The sequence below is a fragment of the Diabrotica virgifera genome, chromosome 5, assembly GCF_917563875.1.
Source record: "Diabrotica virgifera virgifera chromosome 5, PGI_DIABVI_V3a".
NCBI classification, from domain to species: domain Eukaryota; kingdom Metazoa; phylum Arthropoda; class Insecta; order Coleoptera; family Chrysomelidae; genus Diabrotica; species Diabrotica virgifera.
This window is the reverse complement of record NC_065447.1, coordinates 72,605,387-72,624,798: the sequence shown is the minus strand read 5'-3', so window position 1 is coordinate 72,624,798 and position 19,412 is coordinate 72,605,387. Positions and strand designations below refer to the sequence as shown.

The 19,412-nt window shown below is 34.6% G+C and overlaps 1 protein-coding gene across 1 annotated transcript in view; it reads right to left on the bottom strand.

Moving 5' to 3' along the window:
• Positions 1-251: 251 nt before the first annotated feature.
• The window catches only part of LOC114329775 (facilitated trehalose transporter Tret1), a 28,889-nt gene continuing 9,728 nt past the window's right edge, over positions 252-19,412 (bottom strand). The window contains exon 2 of the mRNA XM_050650130.1: positions 252-1,631. Coding sequence (XP_050506087.1) covers positions 310-1,631 — 1,322 coding nt within the window. The 3' untranslated portion in view covers positions 252-309. The remainder of the gene's footprint in view (positions 1,632-19,412) is intronic.

The window sequence follows — 19,412 nt, the reverse complement described above, 5'->3', positions numbered from 1 at the left end:
TTGCACTTTTAAATATTCTTTTTTTTGTGGTAAATGAAAATTATAATATATATTATTATGCATAGGTCTTGTTTAAAAGGACCACAACGATCAGATGAAATATTTAGACTGCATCAAATTAGTAGCGGTCAGCCTGTCAGAATCAGAATTTATATTCGCTTATGTCGTCGGTGTCTGATAACGGCTTCGGCCTTGGTAAGTATAGTGTCGGTCACTGATGACCGCCCTGGCGGTTAACGTGCTAAGTAAAATTACAAATACAAAACCTATATTTCAACATTACTATTTTGGGTAATTATTATAATTAAATTATCTTTTTAACATATTTTGAATTTCTAAAAATGATTTTCCTTTTATCTCAGGTACATAAAAATAAATAAACAAAAGTATACTCATAGTACAAGCAGCAAATGTCCAAAAAGTAAATGACTGTCCTAAATACATAAACATCAGAGGAAAAGTAAAGGTAACAACAAAACCGAAAAGAACCATTGAAATTGTGACGATCGGTGTTAACGTATTTTTTAAATTAGATGGAAATATTTCGGCAACAAAGGACCATGTTACTGGGCCAGAACCAAACCGAAAGCTGACCGTCAACAAACACGTACTAGTTACTGGAAGCCAGAATATACTATCCATATTGATATTTTGCTCTTGCAGAAAAAAGTAGGTACCGACACTGATTAGAGATATCAGTATACCCGAATATGAAATCAGTAATAATTTTTTTCTTCCCAACCTATCGATTAGTCCTATGGCCAGAAATACAGTAAATAATTGAGCTATTGCTACTATAATTACTGAAATCTCGCTTGGAATGGTACTGCTGGTAGAACGAAAAATGTCTTGTTGGTAAGCATTGATCGGCGCTATACCACTTAACTGTTGGCCTAACATTAGGCAAATAGTTATAAGTAGACCTCTTAGCACAACTTTTGAAGCTAGCACATCTTTAAAACTACCTTTTTCTTGTGTATGTTCAAGATTTATAACAATTTCGTTTAATTCAGCCTTAACATCTTCTTTTTGGCGAAACTTTTGTAAAGATTCCATAGCTTTGTCAGTGTCTTTATTAGAAACGTAGTAACAGGGACTTTCGGGTACAAAGGGAAGAAAAGTACTAAAAAATAGCAAAGAAGGTATTAGACTTAAGTAGGCAAATGTTCGCACAGACACGTACGGTCCAATGGAAACTACGCTAACGTGACTAAGAGTATTCATAAACGTTAAGAGTAAGGCCATTTTGCCTCGATTCGATACATTAGATATTTCAGCTACAAAAGGTGGAACTATGCAATAGACACAACCAAATCCCAAGCCACATAAAAATCTAGCAATATAAAAGTGGAAGATCCTATTCGCAAAAATTAACAATACATTAGATAGTAGCATCGGTATTGAAAATAATACTAAAGTCATCTTCTTTCCAATCCTATTGGCAATTTGTCCCGTAAAAAGTGGTCCACATAGTGATCCAAGACTTATAATGGTTGTTATCCATGATTCCTCAAGAACTGTGATCGGTTCTGGTAGAGGATTATTTTCTGGGCCCCAAACTCCTTTTAGTTTTGGTAAAAAGGGCGAAGTCCAAGATGATCCGATGTTGGAGGTATACGTCATAAGGTTAACTAAAACAAATTATATAGTTAATAAACATAAAACTGTAACTCTAATCCTGTAGTTTTTACTGGATGATGAATGAAATTGGTGAACACTATCAATTTTCTGAAATATTTTTAAACTTAAATTAATCATTATCATCATCATCATCACAGCCGTTAAATCCCACTGGATTATGGCAATGCCGAGGCACATAGTAATCCTTTTTTTTTCAGTTGGATTATTCCTGTTTGGTTTATTTCTTATATGTGTATTTGCAGCGTTGATTATGTATTCCCAATCTTTCCTGTTTCTGCACCTTGTCTTCCACTCTTTTATTTTCATTATTTTTGTGTCTTTCTCTATCTGGTTCCACCATTTTATCTAGAGTCTTCCTCTTTTTCTTGGTCCTAGGGGTGCACAATTTTTGATTATTTCTATTATTTCTGTGGGTGCGCTTCGCATTATGGGGCCTGGTCATTCTAGTCGTCTTGCTTTTATGTATATTACTATGTTATCATATCCCATTTCTTATTGAATTTCTTTATTGGTCTTTATTTTTGTTTCTCCGTCGCTTGTTTTTTTAGCTCCAATATTGATCTCATTATTTTTCTTTCTGCTAATATTTGATCTTCTTCATCTTTTTTGTCAGCGTCGTGGTTTCCATTGCATATGTATCTGATAACTAGGGAGCGGATTTATATGCGGACAATTTTGATGAAATATAGTAAAAAAATACGAAATATGCGCAAGATATGCACAATAGGCTAAGGTCTCAATCTAATAGCATATAAAATAACACTAAAAATATGGACCACCTGACTGAAAACAGTGGAAACCTTCTCTGGTTACACCTCCGAGGCTTCTAAAATTTGAAAGCCATAACGGATGCTGAGACTAAAACGATGAGAGAATTTTATGGGAGATGGCATATTTTATGGTAGATGGGACGTGAATTTTAAATTGTAAAATTCCCTCATCTTCTTTAGGCTCAACATCCGTTATGGCTTACAAATTTTAGAAGCCTTGGAGGTGTATCCAGAGAAGGTTCCCTTTGTTTTAAGTCTGGTGTAATGTAGAGTAATATTTTTAGTGTTATTTTATGTGCTATTAGACTGAGCACTTATGAGAACTTAGTCTTTTGCTAGCAGTTGCCGCTAGGGCATCCCTGCCATTTCGTTCGTTGCAATCCGTAACTGCACGCCGGGATTTGTCCTAGTTGGGTCAGAGAGAGCAGCATATGTGCCTCCTGATGAGAGACTAATAAGTTTTGAAACCGGTAGAGGTGCTTACTGCACTCTGTAATCGAAGTAGAATATAATGCGGCTGAATGTTATTGATTATAATGCGGCTAATGTGTTGCAACGAAATTGAAAAGGTTATTCATTTTGGATTTACATATTTACTATGATTAGAGTACGAAGGGAACCATTCTCGTTGGAACTTTACCGCGCTGAGCAGATGGGACATGAATTATAAATATTGTAAAATTCCCTCATCTTCTTTAGTCTCAGCATCCGTTATGGTTTGCAAATTTTAGAAGCCTCGGAGGTGTAACCAGAGAAGGTTTCCATTGTTTTCAGTCTGGTGGAAGGTAGAGTAATATTTTTAGTGTTCTTTTATGTGCTATTAGATTGAGAACTTAGTCTTTTGCTAGCAGTTGCCGCTAGGGCATCCCTGCCCTTTCGTTCACTGCAATCCGTAACTGCACGCCGGGGTTTGTCCTGGTTGGGTCAGAGAGAGAGCAGCATATGTGCCTCCTGATGAGAGTCTAATAAGTTTCGAAACCAGTAGAGTGCAGCTCTCTGATTGAACTAGAATATAATGCGGCTGTAGTTTCGTGTTGCAACGAAATTGAACATGATTATTCATTTTTGATATGCAAAATAATTTCAAAAAATGCGCAGTTTGAGAAACCACATATATTTGTCTACAATAAAATAAATGTATCGATTTTCCACATCTTGATTTTTTTATGGTATCATTGTAAATTTGAGGTATGTCATTTTTCTCAATGTACTTTCATCGGGAACAATTTTCTTTGGAATATGTTTCCAAAAAACTTTTAAACATAGGTTTTTCCAGTTTTTTCAAAGGTATATTTGTACAGATCATCGGCTCGCATAAATCCGAATTAAATTTATATTGTTCATTGGATGAAGTCATCAACGATTGTCTACTATCAATGAGTAACTGATCAACTTTCGGATCGCTAACGTAATATTATACGCTTTGTGTAAATTTTCGCTGAGATGGTATCTAAGAAAGTCTTTTAAGATCTTTTACTCCACAAAATGTACAAGCTGCACCAACACCCCAACAACAATACAGGCCAACATGCGCAAGTTGCCAGTGACAATAATATATTATCCATTCTTCAAAATACAATTACAAACCAACAACAAATAATGAACCAAATGGCAGCAGAAATATAATCACTTAGGGTCGGTTGTTCGAACGCTAATCAACAATGATTATTATCAAATATTTAATTACTGTCACCAACTGTCAATATCAACTTTGTTTGGGTTGCTGAAAACATAAATGATTGCAATTATGAGACTAGTTAATCAATTAACATAACAATTATTAACATAATCGATTAATAAATCTCATAATTATTGTAATTAATTATGTTTTCAGCAACCCAAACAAAGTTGACGTTGACAGTTGGTGACAGTAATTAAATATTTGATAATGATCATTGTTGATTAGCGTTCGAACAGCCGGCCCTTAGAGAATAACTCACGCAACTAACTAATCTCTTAATTAGAAATGGCCCAACTGTATAAAATTGCCCTTTGGAATGCAAGCGGCCTTGCCAAACACAAACAAGAAGTAGAAGTATTTCTTGCGCACAACGACATTGACATTCTCCTAATATCAGAATCCCACTTTAACAGTAGTTCTTACTTTAATATTAAAAATTATTTAATGTACCACACAACACATCCAGAAGCTGACAGGATAGCCAGAGGAGGAACGACAGTGCTGATTAGACACCAAATTAAACACTATGAGTTACCTAAATTCAGTAAAAGCTTTCTACCAGCAACCAGTATCGTAATTGAAGATTGGCTAGGTCCATTAACAGTATCAGCGGCATACTTCCCACCAAATTACCCACCAAATAAACAAGAGATGGAAGAATACTTCTTGTCTTTAGGTCACAGGTTCCTAGCAGGAGGTGATTACAATGCGAAAAACATAGCATGGGGCTCTTGACTAACAGCGCCAGGTAGAGGTAGAGTACTATATAACATCATCCAAGAACTGCAATTGAGTTACCTATCCACATACACTCCAACCTACTGGCCTAAGGATCCAGCTAAAATACCAGACCTACTTAATTTCTTCATAGTTAAAGGCATAGGAGCTGGTTACCTAAATGTAGAATCAAATCTAGACCTTTATTCTGATCACACACCAATAATAGCACAAGTTAGTGCCACAATTATAGAAAAAGAACTTCCTATAATGCTGTTCAACAAGAATACAAATTGGGAACAATATAGAAACCAAATTAATGCAGAAATTGACTTAAAAATATCATTAAAAAAACAGAAATTGAAACTGCAGTAAATCAATTAACAAACATCATCCACACTGCTGCAAAAAATGCAACACAAAAAATATCAAATCACAAAAAAAATCAACCCTGCCCAGTAATAATAAAAAAGAAAATAGCTGAAAAAAAACTCCGAAGGATTTGGCAGCGTAATAGACACCCGACAAACAGGATAAATTATGACAAAGCTTCTAGAGAATTGAAAGAGCTTATTAACAATATAAAGAATGCATCATTTAACGAATACTTAGAAAATCTGACCAGTACAGAAGATACAGACTATTCATTATGGAAAGCGGTTAAGAACTTAAAAAGACAAAATGAGCAAATTCCTCCGATTCGTAAAAGAGACCGAACATGGGCACGCACTGAAGAGAAAAAAGCAAATACCTTCCGAGAATATCTGGAGGAAGTCTTTCAACCCCTTCCATCGCAAAATACGCCTGAAATAGAAGCTAAAATCAAAGAAACTCTAAAACTCCATATCAAATGTCCCAAACTCCAAAATTCTTCAAATTCAAAGAGGTACATGAGACAATCAGAAGAAACTTAAATCCAGATAAGGCTCCAGGGTTTGATCTGATCAAAGGCCGTCTTATTAAAGAACTCCCAAGAAAAGGGATTGTGCTAGTAACAACAATATTCAACGCGGTGCTACGATTAGGACACTTCCCTGCCCAATGGAAAGTTGCCGAGCTTATACTTATTCCAAAACCTAGAAAACCAATAAATGAAATAACATCATACAGACCAATCAGCCTGCTGCCAGTCCTTGGTAAACTCCTAGAAAAGCTACTCATAACCCGACTGACTCCCATAATAGAAGAAAACCACCTGATTCCTGAACACCAACTCGGATTCAGAAAGGATCATAGCACAATTGAACAGATCCACAGAGCAGTGGACGAAATAAATGAAGCATTTGAGCAAAAAAGTTACTGAACGACTGCTTTCTTAGATGTGAATCAAGCCTTTATAAGGTTTGGCATGATGGACTACTATTTAAATTAAAAAAATCACTCCCCCACACACTGTACATTATTATGGAATCCTACCTAAAAGAAAGATATTTTACTGTAAGGTACGGACAGACAACATCAGAAATCACATTGATAAAGGCAGGGGTACCACAGGGCAGTGTTCTTGGTCCACTTCTCTATCTTATGTACACAGCTGATCTTCCAGTAAGCAACCAAACAATCACAGCTTCCTTTGCAGATGATAAAGCGATAATGGTCAAACACAAAGACCCAGTCATACCCGCAAGAATTCTCCAACAACATCTAGTGAAAATTCAGGACTGGACAAGAAACTGGAGAATCAAAGTCAATGAAGTAAAATCAGTGCAGGTTACATTTACCAAATGCAGAAGTACAGTGCCACCTGTTACACTAAATGGACAAGATCTGCCTCAATATGACAGCGTTAAGTATTTAAGGATGCACTTGGATAAAGGACTGACCTGGAGAAAGCACATTTTTAACAAACGAAAACAACTTGTCTTGAAACTCAGCAAATACTACTGGCTATTGGGAAGACAGTCAAAGCTTAGTTTAAAAAACAAATTATTGTTGTATAAAGTAGCCTTAAAACCAATATGGACATATGGTGTACAACTATGGGGTACGGCTGCAAACTCAAACATGGAGATATTGGAACGCTTCCAGTCGAAGGTACTACGGACCATAACAAATGCACCTTGGTTTATACCTAACAGAGAAATCAGAGACGATCTTCAAGTAACCGCAGTAAAGGAGACAGTGAGTGAATACAGCAGCCGCTATTTGGTAAAATTAGAAAACCACCCTAATAATCTTGCACTAAACCTGCTGGGTAATAGTGAGCAGACTCGGAGACTGAGGAGGCACAAACCACTGGAGCTACCACATAGGTTCTAAGCAGCAGTGAAGTGAAGTGTCGTGCAGTGCAGTGCAGTGAACTACTTACCCTTTCAGGGCACATTCCAATAATTTAAGAAGCTAGTGGATTCTTTGTTATCACTGGATAACAAATCCAAATTTATACTTACACCCCTTTGAACAAACAACTAACATGCTTATAATTTTTTTATTTATTGATTGCATGCAGTGAATAACCTATAATAAAAAAAAATCTATAAAATAACACATACTTTTTCAGACTGTTTAAACTTAAAATGTCGAGGAAGCAGCCAAATATTATTTATTAAAGAAAAAAGAGGAAGAAAGCAATCTTAAAACTCAGCATTTTACTACATGCTTTGCAGAATAATTTTCGATTGGTGTAAAGAAGCTTGGGATAGGTTCTGATCCGAGAATAAACCAGGCTAGAATCGTTCGGCATATTGCACTATTCACAAACAGAAGTACTTTTACACAAAAACTAAACATTCGCATTGACCGACTAAAGGTGACTAATTTTACTGATTTACGAGATCTGATTTAAATCATATTTAAATTTCATATTTAAATTTTATGACGGCGTACTGTATGCACTTTGTGGGTAAATATCGGGTGTTTTCTAAGAAAACCCGAAAAGGAAGTAAATGAGCCGACTTCAGGTAGTTCTCGAAAAGATATTACAGCATGCGCGGGAGAATATTTTGTGTCAAATTAGAAAATTTTAGAATTTTTTTGTTTGGAGAAAAATGTTTTTAAATAGACACATAATATGCACGTTTCTTTAAAAGTATGCAAAATTTGGTAAAGTTCTCAAATATGCGAAATATGCAAGCAATATGCATTTAGCATAAAGTCCGCTCCCTAGTGATAACTGATCTGATCAGTGTGTTATACATTCTGATTTTTGTTTGTCTCCTGATATTTTTGGATCTGAGTAATTGATTATTCCTTCCAAAAGCTTGATTACCCTTCTGAATTCTCTCCTGTATTCTATTTTGTTTATTTTTCCTCTGGTTACACCTAGGTAGTGAACTTTTTTCCTTCTTTAAATTTATATTTTCCATTATAATTAGTCCCCTTCTAGCTTACCCGTTTAATTTTATATATTTGGTTTATTTTGATTAATCACTAGTCCCGCTGTTTTTGCTTCTACATCCAGGGTTTATTATGGCTTTTATTAAGAGTTCTCTTATCTCTGCTACAACTGCTAAATCATTCGCATGAGCGATAATTTGTGTTCCATTTAGTATTATATTTTTCTCTCCAAATTTTTTTGCTCCAAAACTAGGTTAAAAAGGACGGGGTCGAGTTCGCTCCCAATGGTAAGAATTTTACCTGAACTAAAAAAGTTAGAGTCCGAATTGGCTCCCATAGACAAAATTTATTTTACCTAAACATGTCGAAAATATCACCCAGCGTTGTCACTTCTTTCAAATTTTCTCTTTTTGTTAGAAACAGGTACCTTCCTAGAAATATCTATGGGAAAGGAGGAAGACCTAACCCTTCGGTCCTAACTTAACTTTCGGGTATTAGAGTGTAGAGCGCAAACCGGCCGATTTCAGGTAAGAGCGCAAAACGGTCGAGCGCATACCGGCCGACACCGATAATTTGTGTTAAAATTGCCACATATGCCAATGTTGAACTAAAACAAACTCTAAAAGTATTTGTCTAAAAGTATAATTTTCCTATAAAAGTCTATATCAATATGTAAATTTCCTAAGCAGTATAAATATTATACGATTTGGCAACAATGTCTAATGTTTCCGCGATTATATGAGAGCCTACCCGCATTCATGCGGGAGCCAATTCGTACCCTTCTAAAATATACCTGAACGAAGAGGAGCGAACTCGACTTCACCCGTTAAAAAGGGTGGGAGAGATTGGGTTTCCTTCTCCTTCCTTCACACCACTAATGAGATTAACTTCATCTGATATTGTTCCCTGAAATTTGATTTTTGCGCTTTGGAGTTCTGCAGGCACATCTGCTGTAGTTTTATCAGTTTGTTTGGGATTGCTATGTTCTTTAAAGCCCTTCTTATTTTGGTGCTATTCATGGAGTCAAAGGCACTTCTGAAGTCAATAAAAGTTATACATAGGATCTTATTATATTCCCTATATTTCTGCATTATTTTTTCTACTGTGTTTATTGCGTTTATGGTTCATCTGCCTGGACGGAAACCGTTCTGATAATCTCCTATTATATTCTCTTAGGGCAGTCAATGAGAGCAAGAAGAGGATATTACCTCCAAATTCTATCCTACTGCATGGATTTTAATGAAATTTTAGGAATAGCCTGAAATTATCTCCTTATTCAAAGTCTACCCTATGTCGATGTGTGCTTTTGTCTTGGGGGCGGTTCCCACCCCTTTTCTAGAGTGGAAAATTTTTTGGTTAAACAACTACGGAAGTTGCTAGATAACCTATTTCTAAGCAAACACTGGTCTATAATCTTTTTTCGAAAACTCAATACTTTTTGAGTTATTCGTGGTTGCAAATTGGCCATTTTCATTGAAATATAACACCTTTCCAAACGGTTTTTTGCGAATACCTTAAAATCAATGCATCTACTAACAAAATTATATAAAACATTTTTGTAGCTCATAAAAAAACAAAGAGATTCGTTCCATCTTCAATCTTCTAGTTATAACACAAAAGAGATATGGTAGGTAAAAAGGGTTTGTTTTTTGGTGCATGCTCAAATCAGTGTATTCAACTTGAAATAACAGAGAAACGGTCGATTTTAGGTGTATAATGCTACCAATACCTTTTATTGTGCTTGAAAAGTCCTTTCAAATAAGCAATATTAAATGTCAATTACATTTAAACTGAGCGAGATATGCTGCAAAAAATTGATGACTAACGAATTTTAAGAAAAAAATTGAGAAGTATATTTAACCCCTCATCCACAAGAATTTAAATGCATCGTTTTCCTTTTACAATACATTTTACTACAGTGTTATTTTTATGTTCAAAAAGTCGACGGGTTTAAAATGAATGGTTTTTGTATAAAATATGATCAAATTATAGAGCGCATATTTAAATTTTCTTAAAAATCTTCCTCCTCCAAGTAACTTGAAAATGATAAGAGATACTGTTATAAAAGTAAAATCAAAATGTTTATCTAGAAGACACCTACATTTTTGTATGGCATATTTTTTTTGGCATCTCTTATCATTTTCGAGTTACATGGATAAATATTAAGATTTTTAAGAAAACTTAAAAATGCGCTCAATAATTTGATCTTAGTTTTTTCAAAAACTTCACTTTAAACCTGCCCAACTTTTTGAACATAAAAAGAACACTATAGTAAAATGTAGTGTAGACGGAAAACGATGCATTTAAATTATTGTGGATGAAGAGTTAAATTATACTTCTCATTTTTTTTCTTAAAATAAGTTAGTCATCAAATTTTTTACAGTTTATCTTGCACAGTTTGAACGTAATCGACATTAAATATTGCTTACTTTAAAGGTCTTTTCAAGCACAACAAAAGTTATTGGTAGCATTATACACCTAAAATCGACCGTTTCTCTGCTATTTCAAGTTAAATACACAGATTTGAGCATGCACTAAGAAAACAAGTTTTTTCACTTACCATATATCTTTTTGTGTTATAACTAGAAGATTTATCAAGGAAAGAATATCTTTGTTATTTTATAAGCTACAAAAATATTTTAGATGGTTTTTTTAGTTAGATGAATAGTTTTTAAGGTATTCGCAAAAAACCGTTTGAAAAGGTGTTATATTTCAATGAAAATGGCCAATTTTCAACCAGGAATAACTCAAAAATTATTGAGTTTTCGAAAAAAAAAATATAGAACAGTTTTTGCTTAGTATTAGGTTCTCTAGCAACTTCGGTAGTTATTTAAGCAAAAAATTTTCCACCCCCGAGAAGGGGTGGGAACCGCCCCCAAGACAAAAGCACACATCTGCATAGGGTAGACTTTGTTTCTTGGGCTATTTCCTACTTACTGTGAAAAGATCATGTAAATCGATATAGTAGGATGGAATTCGGAGCCACATACCCTTATTGACTGCCCTATCTGTATGTGCTTTTAGTTGATGGTTTACTATATCTCTATAGTAGTATGGTATAACTAGACCTAAACCCAGACATCCAAAGTGAAAGTTATCCCCCAACACCAAATTGTTCTATATGGTCTACATAATGTTCAGAAAAAAGTCACACCATTTTGAGCGTCGGGTTTGGGGGGAGAGGGGGGAGAAATCGGGAGAGGTTTTTAGTATAATGTAATTGGTCCAAAAATAGACCTAACCCAGACATCCAAAGTAAAAGTTTTCCTTCAACACCAAATTGTTCTATATGGTCCACATATTGTTCAGTAAAAAGTTATTCAGAAAAGTCGGTAAATTAGTAGTTTTTTAAAGTTTTTCGTCAATATTTCTAAAAGTATGCTTTGGCAAAAACAATGTTCTATACGAAAATGTTCACGTGAAATTCAAAAAAAAAGGTCCGATACATAATTGTTATAAAGTCAACGGTTCCAGAGTTACGGAGGGTAAAAATGGAGGTTTTCGATACTTTTTATATTCTTTGTGCAATTTATAGAAATTTTCTTTAACATGATTGTGTTTTGTAAATAAAATTTGCTATTTCAGTGGCCGATGATATGTTAGCGATAAGCCCTTGAAGAAACGTCAACCTCACCACTCAAAATCATCATGAATATTGCCCAGATATTATAAAATATATCGAAAACCTCCACTTTTCACCCTCCGTAACTCTGGAACCGTTGATTTTATAACAATTATTTATGCAACCTTTTTTGTTTTAAATTTTATGTAGAACATTTTTGTATAGACCATTGTTTACGCTAAAGCATAGTTTTAGAAATATTGACGAAAAACGTAAAAAACTACTAATTTACCGACTTCTCCCCCATCTCCCCTCCAAACCGGACACTCAAAATGGTGTAACTTTTTACTGAACAATATGTGGACCATATAGAACAATTTGGTGTTGGAGGAAAACTTTTACTTTAGATGTCTGGGTTAGGGCTTTTTTGGACCAATTATTGTATACTACCTCCGTAACTTTGGAACCGTTCATTTTAGAAGGATTGTGCATAGGGCCTTTTTTATTGCAAATTTAATGTAGAACAATTTTGTGTAGAAGGTTGTTCATGCTAAACCCCATAGTTTTATATTGACGAAAAACCTAAAAAACTACGAATTTACCGATTGATTTCTCCCCCCTCTCGCCCCCCTCAAACCCGACTCTCAAAATGGTGTGCCTTCTTCCTGAAAATTATGTGGACCATATAGAACAATTTGGTGTTGGAGGATAACTTTCACTTTGGATGTCTGGGTTATACCACTATTTGGATCAATTATGTCATACTAATAGATAGTTTGAAATTTGCCAGCTATTGTATCGTCATTAAGTTCTCGAAAACCTTTTTAGACATTGCGACCCATCCCTCTCAATGACTTTTATACACGTATTTTTTTTTTTTTTTTTTTTTTTTTACTTGTCATTTTTTTTATCCAATTCCTCTATCCAAGTAATTGGTTTTAAATTTGCTTTATGTAGTTTATAATGACCGTACAGTCCGACTGATTGAAACTAGTCTAAATTTTGTGTTTTTTAAAGCTTTAGTACCTATCCAAGGATGGAATATATGTAACGTTTCTCGCCTTTCGTAACGTTCTTGGATTATAAGTTTTCATTCGACACCTCATTTGTCATTCTACCTGGTATAATGACGGAGGAGATATATTCGCCGTCGCACGGACAGACAACCTAGGTCAAATTTCTCACCTTGAGTACCATCCTTGGATTATAAGCTTTCATTTGACACCTCATTTGTCATTCTACGTGGTATAATGACGGAGGAGTTGTGTTCACTGACAGAGAGACAGACAGACGGACGGACAGACGTGGATAATTCAACGTTTTCACATTTTTTCAAAATTGGGTGAAAACAATAAAACACCCTGTATAAGTGCGATAGAGATGCACCTTATATTACGGCGGCTAGGGAGTTTGTTCGTAACCGCCGACCAGTTCACATCGTTCTAGAACACTGGTTTTCGGCAAAATAATTACGTAGGTATTCTGAGTTTTACTATACTATTAGTACAGTTTAGTGAATAAAAAGTGGATTGGCAACAATAAACAGTGTTATAAATTTGAAGAAAAACTTCTGAAGTAAGTTGAAATTAATAATTATTGTATTGACACCAACATACTATCAAAACTGCTATCCTATCAAAATGTCGGATTGTCATGCGTGTGGGAAGACGATACCAGGTAATGACAGCAGTTCTCTCGTCTGTTTACAATGTATACGGCCGTGGCACGGAGTTTGTGCCGAACCGCAGCCTACTAATGGAGATCCTACTACACTTCGCAGTTGGAAATGTTCTCGATGTATTTCGCCAAGCGGTGATATTGAAACCTCCCACTTTAATGCTATAATGGCCCAGTTTACAATCCTTAATAGCGCTTTAACTGATTGCAAAACGCAAATTAATAATTTAACAGATTTAGTAAGCGCTCAGTCACAAACAATAAGTACATGTGTTGCTGACATTTCAGACTTACGCAAAGAAAATCAAAGCCTTAATAACAATTTAAAGGCTTTAGAAAATAAGGTTACTAAACTGGAAAGCAAAAATGTGCCAACTACGAGTGAAAGCGTATTTCAAGAGTCATATGAGAGGCTTAAAAGATCTGAAAATATAATAACGGGTGTACCAGAAAGCAATAATACCGAAGGTGATATTTCTAAAGCATCAGGGATCTTAGAAAATGTAATACCAAAAAACCACTTTCAGATCAAATCAGCTGCTCGATTGGGAAAAATAGATTTAAACAAACTTCGAGTGTTCCGCATCACTTTAAATTCACGGGATCAGGTATTGTCAATATTAAAAAATAAATATAAGGTTCCAAAAGATAAGTATCCCAGGGTAAACATTATATCGGACTCCACACCCCAACAATTACAGTTTATATCCGAGGTCACAAGAAGAAAAATCAAAATGAAGAAAACCTAACAATAAAATATGTTAAGGGAAAACCAACCATTGTTATTGATGGCAACCCGACTATAATCTCAACAAAATCTGACCGTCCAAAACGCAATCGGGAAGAAGACAGTTCCCCTATTCATAATACAAAAAAGGGTAATAAATTGGCTAATTCATCAAAAAACTAAAAACAATTATTTTTTGGAACTGTCACGGTTATTCAAATCTAGAAAATTACTTAGGAGACCACTTTGATTTTGATTTGTTATGCGTTAGTGAAACCTGGCTTGTGTCAAATCCAATATGTTGAAACGAACAGTATAAAATAATTTCCATACCTGCTGTCAAAGAAGAGTCGTTAGGTAGACCAAGTGGAGGTCTCTGTGTTGTATATAAAAAAACTTTAGGTCTATTGTTCTCCATCAGTGTTCATGGTGGTTGTTTATGTTAATAGATGCACCTTGTGAAAAATATATAGTATGTAACTTATATTTTAAGCCGTCATTTGATATTGAACATAAAATATGTTAAATCTGTTCCAATGTACCCTGAATGAGATAATAAATAATTACTCTGACTTCGCTATCATAATTGGAGGTGATTTTAATAGCCGTCTCGGGACGTTGGGTTCTATTCCGGATGAAATAATTAGTAATATAAGTTTATATGAAACTAGGTTAAGCCGTGATATTATTAAAAACAAAAGGGGCACAACTCTACTTGATTTTATGAATAACAATTCCTTCAACCTGCTTAACGGCAGAACTTCTAGCGATCGTCCAGCGAAATTTACATGTATCACACCTCAAGGTTGCAGCACTGTCGACCTGGTGTGGGTAAATAGTCTTTATCTTGCAAACGTTTTTGATTTGGAAGTTATTATTAGATTATTTATCAGATCATTTTCCGGTTTGTCTGAAACTTCATCAACAATATTCTATTGCTATAGATAATGTGAGCGCTCCTAGTTCATTCACTAAAAAATTATTACTGTGGGATGATGATAAAGCATTATCGTTTAAATTGTGCATGCGGTCGTCCCCTAATGTCAGATTTATTAATGACGGACAACTTTCATATGACAATTTTTACAGAACTATTGTAGAATGTTGTGAAAGTTTAAATTTAGTTAAACAGGTAACTATAAAAACCAATGATAATAGAAGAAGTTTAAATAAACCCTGGTTTGATCTAGATTGTATTAATGGAAAAACAAATTTAAAATTACTATTAAGCCAATGTAGGAAACAAAACTTTACCGTAAATGTTAGAGCCAACTATATTGAACGGAAAAAAAGAGTATAAAAAATTAATTAAGTACAAAAAAAGAACATACGAAACCAACATAATTACCAAACTATCTAAAGTAAACGATTCAAAGGAATTTTGGCTAACGGTAAAGCAGGCGCGTGGCTATAGCAAATATTTTTCACTAAGCATTGAAATTTGGGAAAACTTTTACAATCAGTTGTACGCCAACCGCCTAACTGACAGCTCTGTCTTTATAGATGTCCGTCATCCTTACTTAGATGCAACAATTACGACTTCTGAAGTGTACGCAGCACTTAACAAGTGCAAAAATAAAAAATCTCCCGGCTTGGACATTATTCCTTATGAAGTATATAAAGTCTTCCTCATAATTGGGTGCTTTATATGTCATCTCTGTTTAATAAGATTTTTGAAAAACCAGTAGTTATTTGTTTTCAAAGCATGGATTCACTATTAAATGCTCTTGATAATCTCACTCCCAACAACGCTAAAATCATTGCAGGGTACATATTATGGAACATTTTAAAACTCAGAGCGTTTATCTTGAATGAATAATTTTTCTCATATAAATTCCATTGTGCAATTCTATATTTACCGTTTATTTATATATATATGTTTACATTTTTTTTTGTTTGTAATTTTTGTATCACTATTATTCGTCTCTTTGTAATGTAATTTTGTCATGTGTGTATTACTTATTTATTACCTATTTATTTTGTCATACTATCTCTGCATGTCACTATACGTATTTGTTCAAAAAAATTTAAATTATTGTCGAACAAACCTCTTGCTTTGGACTTATTGTATTCCAAGAAGCAATAAATATTATTATTATTATTATATTACGGCGGCTTTTACCTCGAGTGAACGCGCATAATTAACAATTAAAAACAAGGGACAAGAAATTTAATGTTCAGAATTCTATTTGGCCACTTGTAAACCTTAAAATTAATAATGTACATGTAATGCACATTACATGTACAATTAGTAATGTTTTACACCCTCAAAAATGCGTATTTTCGTATTTTTCAGATTTTTAATCGCTTTTAATTAGAAAACTGTATATTAGACGTAAACTAACCTATTTTATGAAAAAATAAAAAGAGACCTTGTTTGTTCAAAATTACCCAAAAAACGTAAAAAATGTTATCTGAAGCAGAAAAAGGTGAGTTTGAAATTTGTTAAAAAAATTGTTTAACTCTTTCAAGGACACAAATGCTACAGTATATTTTACCTTATTTGGACGGATTAGAGATAATTAATGCAAATACGGTATGAAATATGTACCACTGTATACTTCAGTAAATTTTTTTGTGTTACATTTTTGACAGCGTCGCCCCTGAAAGAGTTAAACAATTTCTGCCTAAAAATTTCGCCCGACACCCTTCAGATTTTTTTAAAGAGGCCATTTTTGAACAGGAATTTACAAAGAAACCGAATCAGAAACATTTATCCTGCATGTGCGACCTCATAACTTATACTATTAGTCCTGGATCACGCTTATCAAAAAAAAGTTGATTAATAGCAAGCTGAAACTTTGTTCATAGCTTAACGGTATCAAGTCGAACAAACTTTGATGTATGGGAACACTGGAACAGGAGCAGTTTTAATAATTGTGGAACGGTATAAACGTATATTTTTGATAAGTTTATGATTATGAAGACTAGCAGGTTGTTTTTAAGTTTATTCAATCGCCAACGTTATAATGTAATATTATATATACAGTGCGCTGAAATATGTGTTACCCCCCTCATATTAACTTATTTATTTTTAGCACTTAACTTAATAAAACAATTAGAAAAGAACTAAAACGCGACTTAGAAAAATGGAACGAGAACTTAATAGAGCGAGTCATTGAAAACAACAGAGGCTTAAAATGTCTAAGACCCGCATTGGGTGTTCAAAAAATCATTAAAATTAAAGACGCCAATAGTAAGGAAGAGAAGGACAAATATAAAATAACAAAAATAGTCGAAGACTTCTACAAAAGCTTGTACAGCTCGCAAAGCCAGCCTAATGAATCAACAAAGGAGAACGTCAAAAGTAAAATAAAAAACGTGGGATCAGAAGTACTACCAAATATAAAGGGATTCGAAATAGAAAGAGCTTTAAAAGAACTAAAAAATAATAAAGCTCCAGGACAGGACGGTATAATTGCCGAGCTCTTGAAAACAAGCAAGACAGTAACAATTCCCTATACTAACAGAGCTATTTAATAAATGTCTCCATAATAGCAAGATCCCTAAAGACTGGAACGAAAGTCTAGTAATACTTTTACACAAAAAAGGGGACAAATGTGACCTACAGAATTATAGACCGATATCGTTGCTCAGTCAAGTATACAAACTATTCATGAGAATTATTAGCAACCGGTTGACCTACAAAATGGACAATTACCAACCAGTGGAACAGGCTGGCTTCCGCAAAGGATATAGTACATCAGACCATCTGCTGACAATGAGAACATTGATAGAGAAGGCAAATGAATACCAACTACCCGTATTTCTTGCCTTCGTAGACTATGAAAAGGCGTTTGATAGTATCGAGATGTGGGCCATAGAACAAGCTATTAATAATTGTAGAATAGATTCGAGATATAGACAACTAATACATAATATATATGAAAATGCAACTATGATAGTACAACTAGACGAAAATACAAATCCCATCCCTATTAAGAGAGGCGTGAGACAAGGAGACGTAATATCGCCAAAGCTTTTCAACCTAGCACTAGAAGACGTCTTCAAAATGACAAATTGGTCAACCTATGGCATTAACGTTAATGGCAAGAAGCTAAATCACCTCAGATTCGCTGACGACATTGTGATTATAGCGAGCTCATTCGAGGAACTGCAAATTATGATAGAGGAACTCGCAGGCAGCTCCCAATACGTCGGTATAAAAATGAACATGAAGAAAACAAAAATAATGACAAACACAGATGACCCCAGACGCATAACTATAAATGGCAGTGAGATAGAAAAAGTCCAGGAATATATCTACCTAGGCCAAATCCTGAAACTTGACAAAGAAAACCAAAGTGCGGAAATTAATAGGAGAGCAAGACTAGCATGGGCAGGATTTGGAAAACTTGGTTGGATACTTAAGAACCGCAAAATACCTCAATATTTGAGGACCAAAGTGTTCAACCAGTGCATCCTTCCTATCATGACATATGGGTGTCAAACCTGGACCCTAACCAAGGCAAATATGAATAAACTAGCTACAACAGAAAGAGCTATGGAAAGAGCAATGTTAGGTATACGACTGTCAGATAAAAAGAGGAGCGACTGGGTAAGATCAAAAACAAAAGTCGAGGACATAACAACAGAAGTTGCCAAACTTAAATAGAGCTTTGCAGGCCACACTGTTAGACAAAAAGACCAACGTTGGAATGCCACGATACAACATTGGAGACCTTACTAAAGTAAACGACCGAGAGGAAGACCACAGATGAGATGGGTTGATGATATTAAAAGAGTAGCCGGAACGAATTGGAAATATGTTGCTCAGGATAGAGACCGATGGAAGGAGTTGGGAGAGGCCTATGTCCAAACGTGGACGATAGAAGGCTAAGAAGAAGAAGAAGAAGATTTTTAGCACTTAAGCAAAACGCTCGGACAGGCCGATTTTTAAAATAATTATAGTATATTATAGCCTCAATGTTTCGAACTTTACGCGATGCCTCTTCAGGTGACAGTCATAACACTGATTTTTTTTAATGGGAAAGTACATCATTTGACACCTCATTTAAAAGCTTTTGAAATACTGATTACAAAAGTGTATAATACTTGCGCAAAATTTAGGTCCAATGCATTCATTTTTTTAATCCTAACAAAAATTAATAAGAATTTTTAAAAAATTTAAACGCAGAATGAAAGATTACATTATTACCGAGAGTTGAAAGTCCATAAAAACTTCTATAATGTTTATTATACAGGGTGATTCATTAAGAATGTCCAACCTTTGACATGTAGATTCTAGACCTCAAAATATTAAGATTTAACCCAAATCGTTTAAATAAAATGTGGCTCGTTACTGAGTTACAGGGTATTTTATTTAAAAATTTAATAACTATTTTTACCCAGGGATTTAAA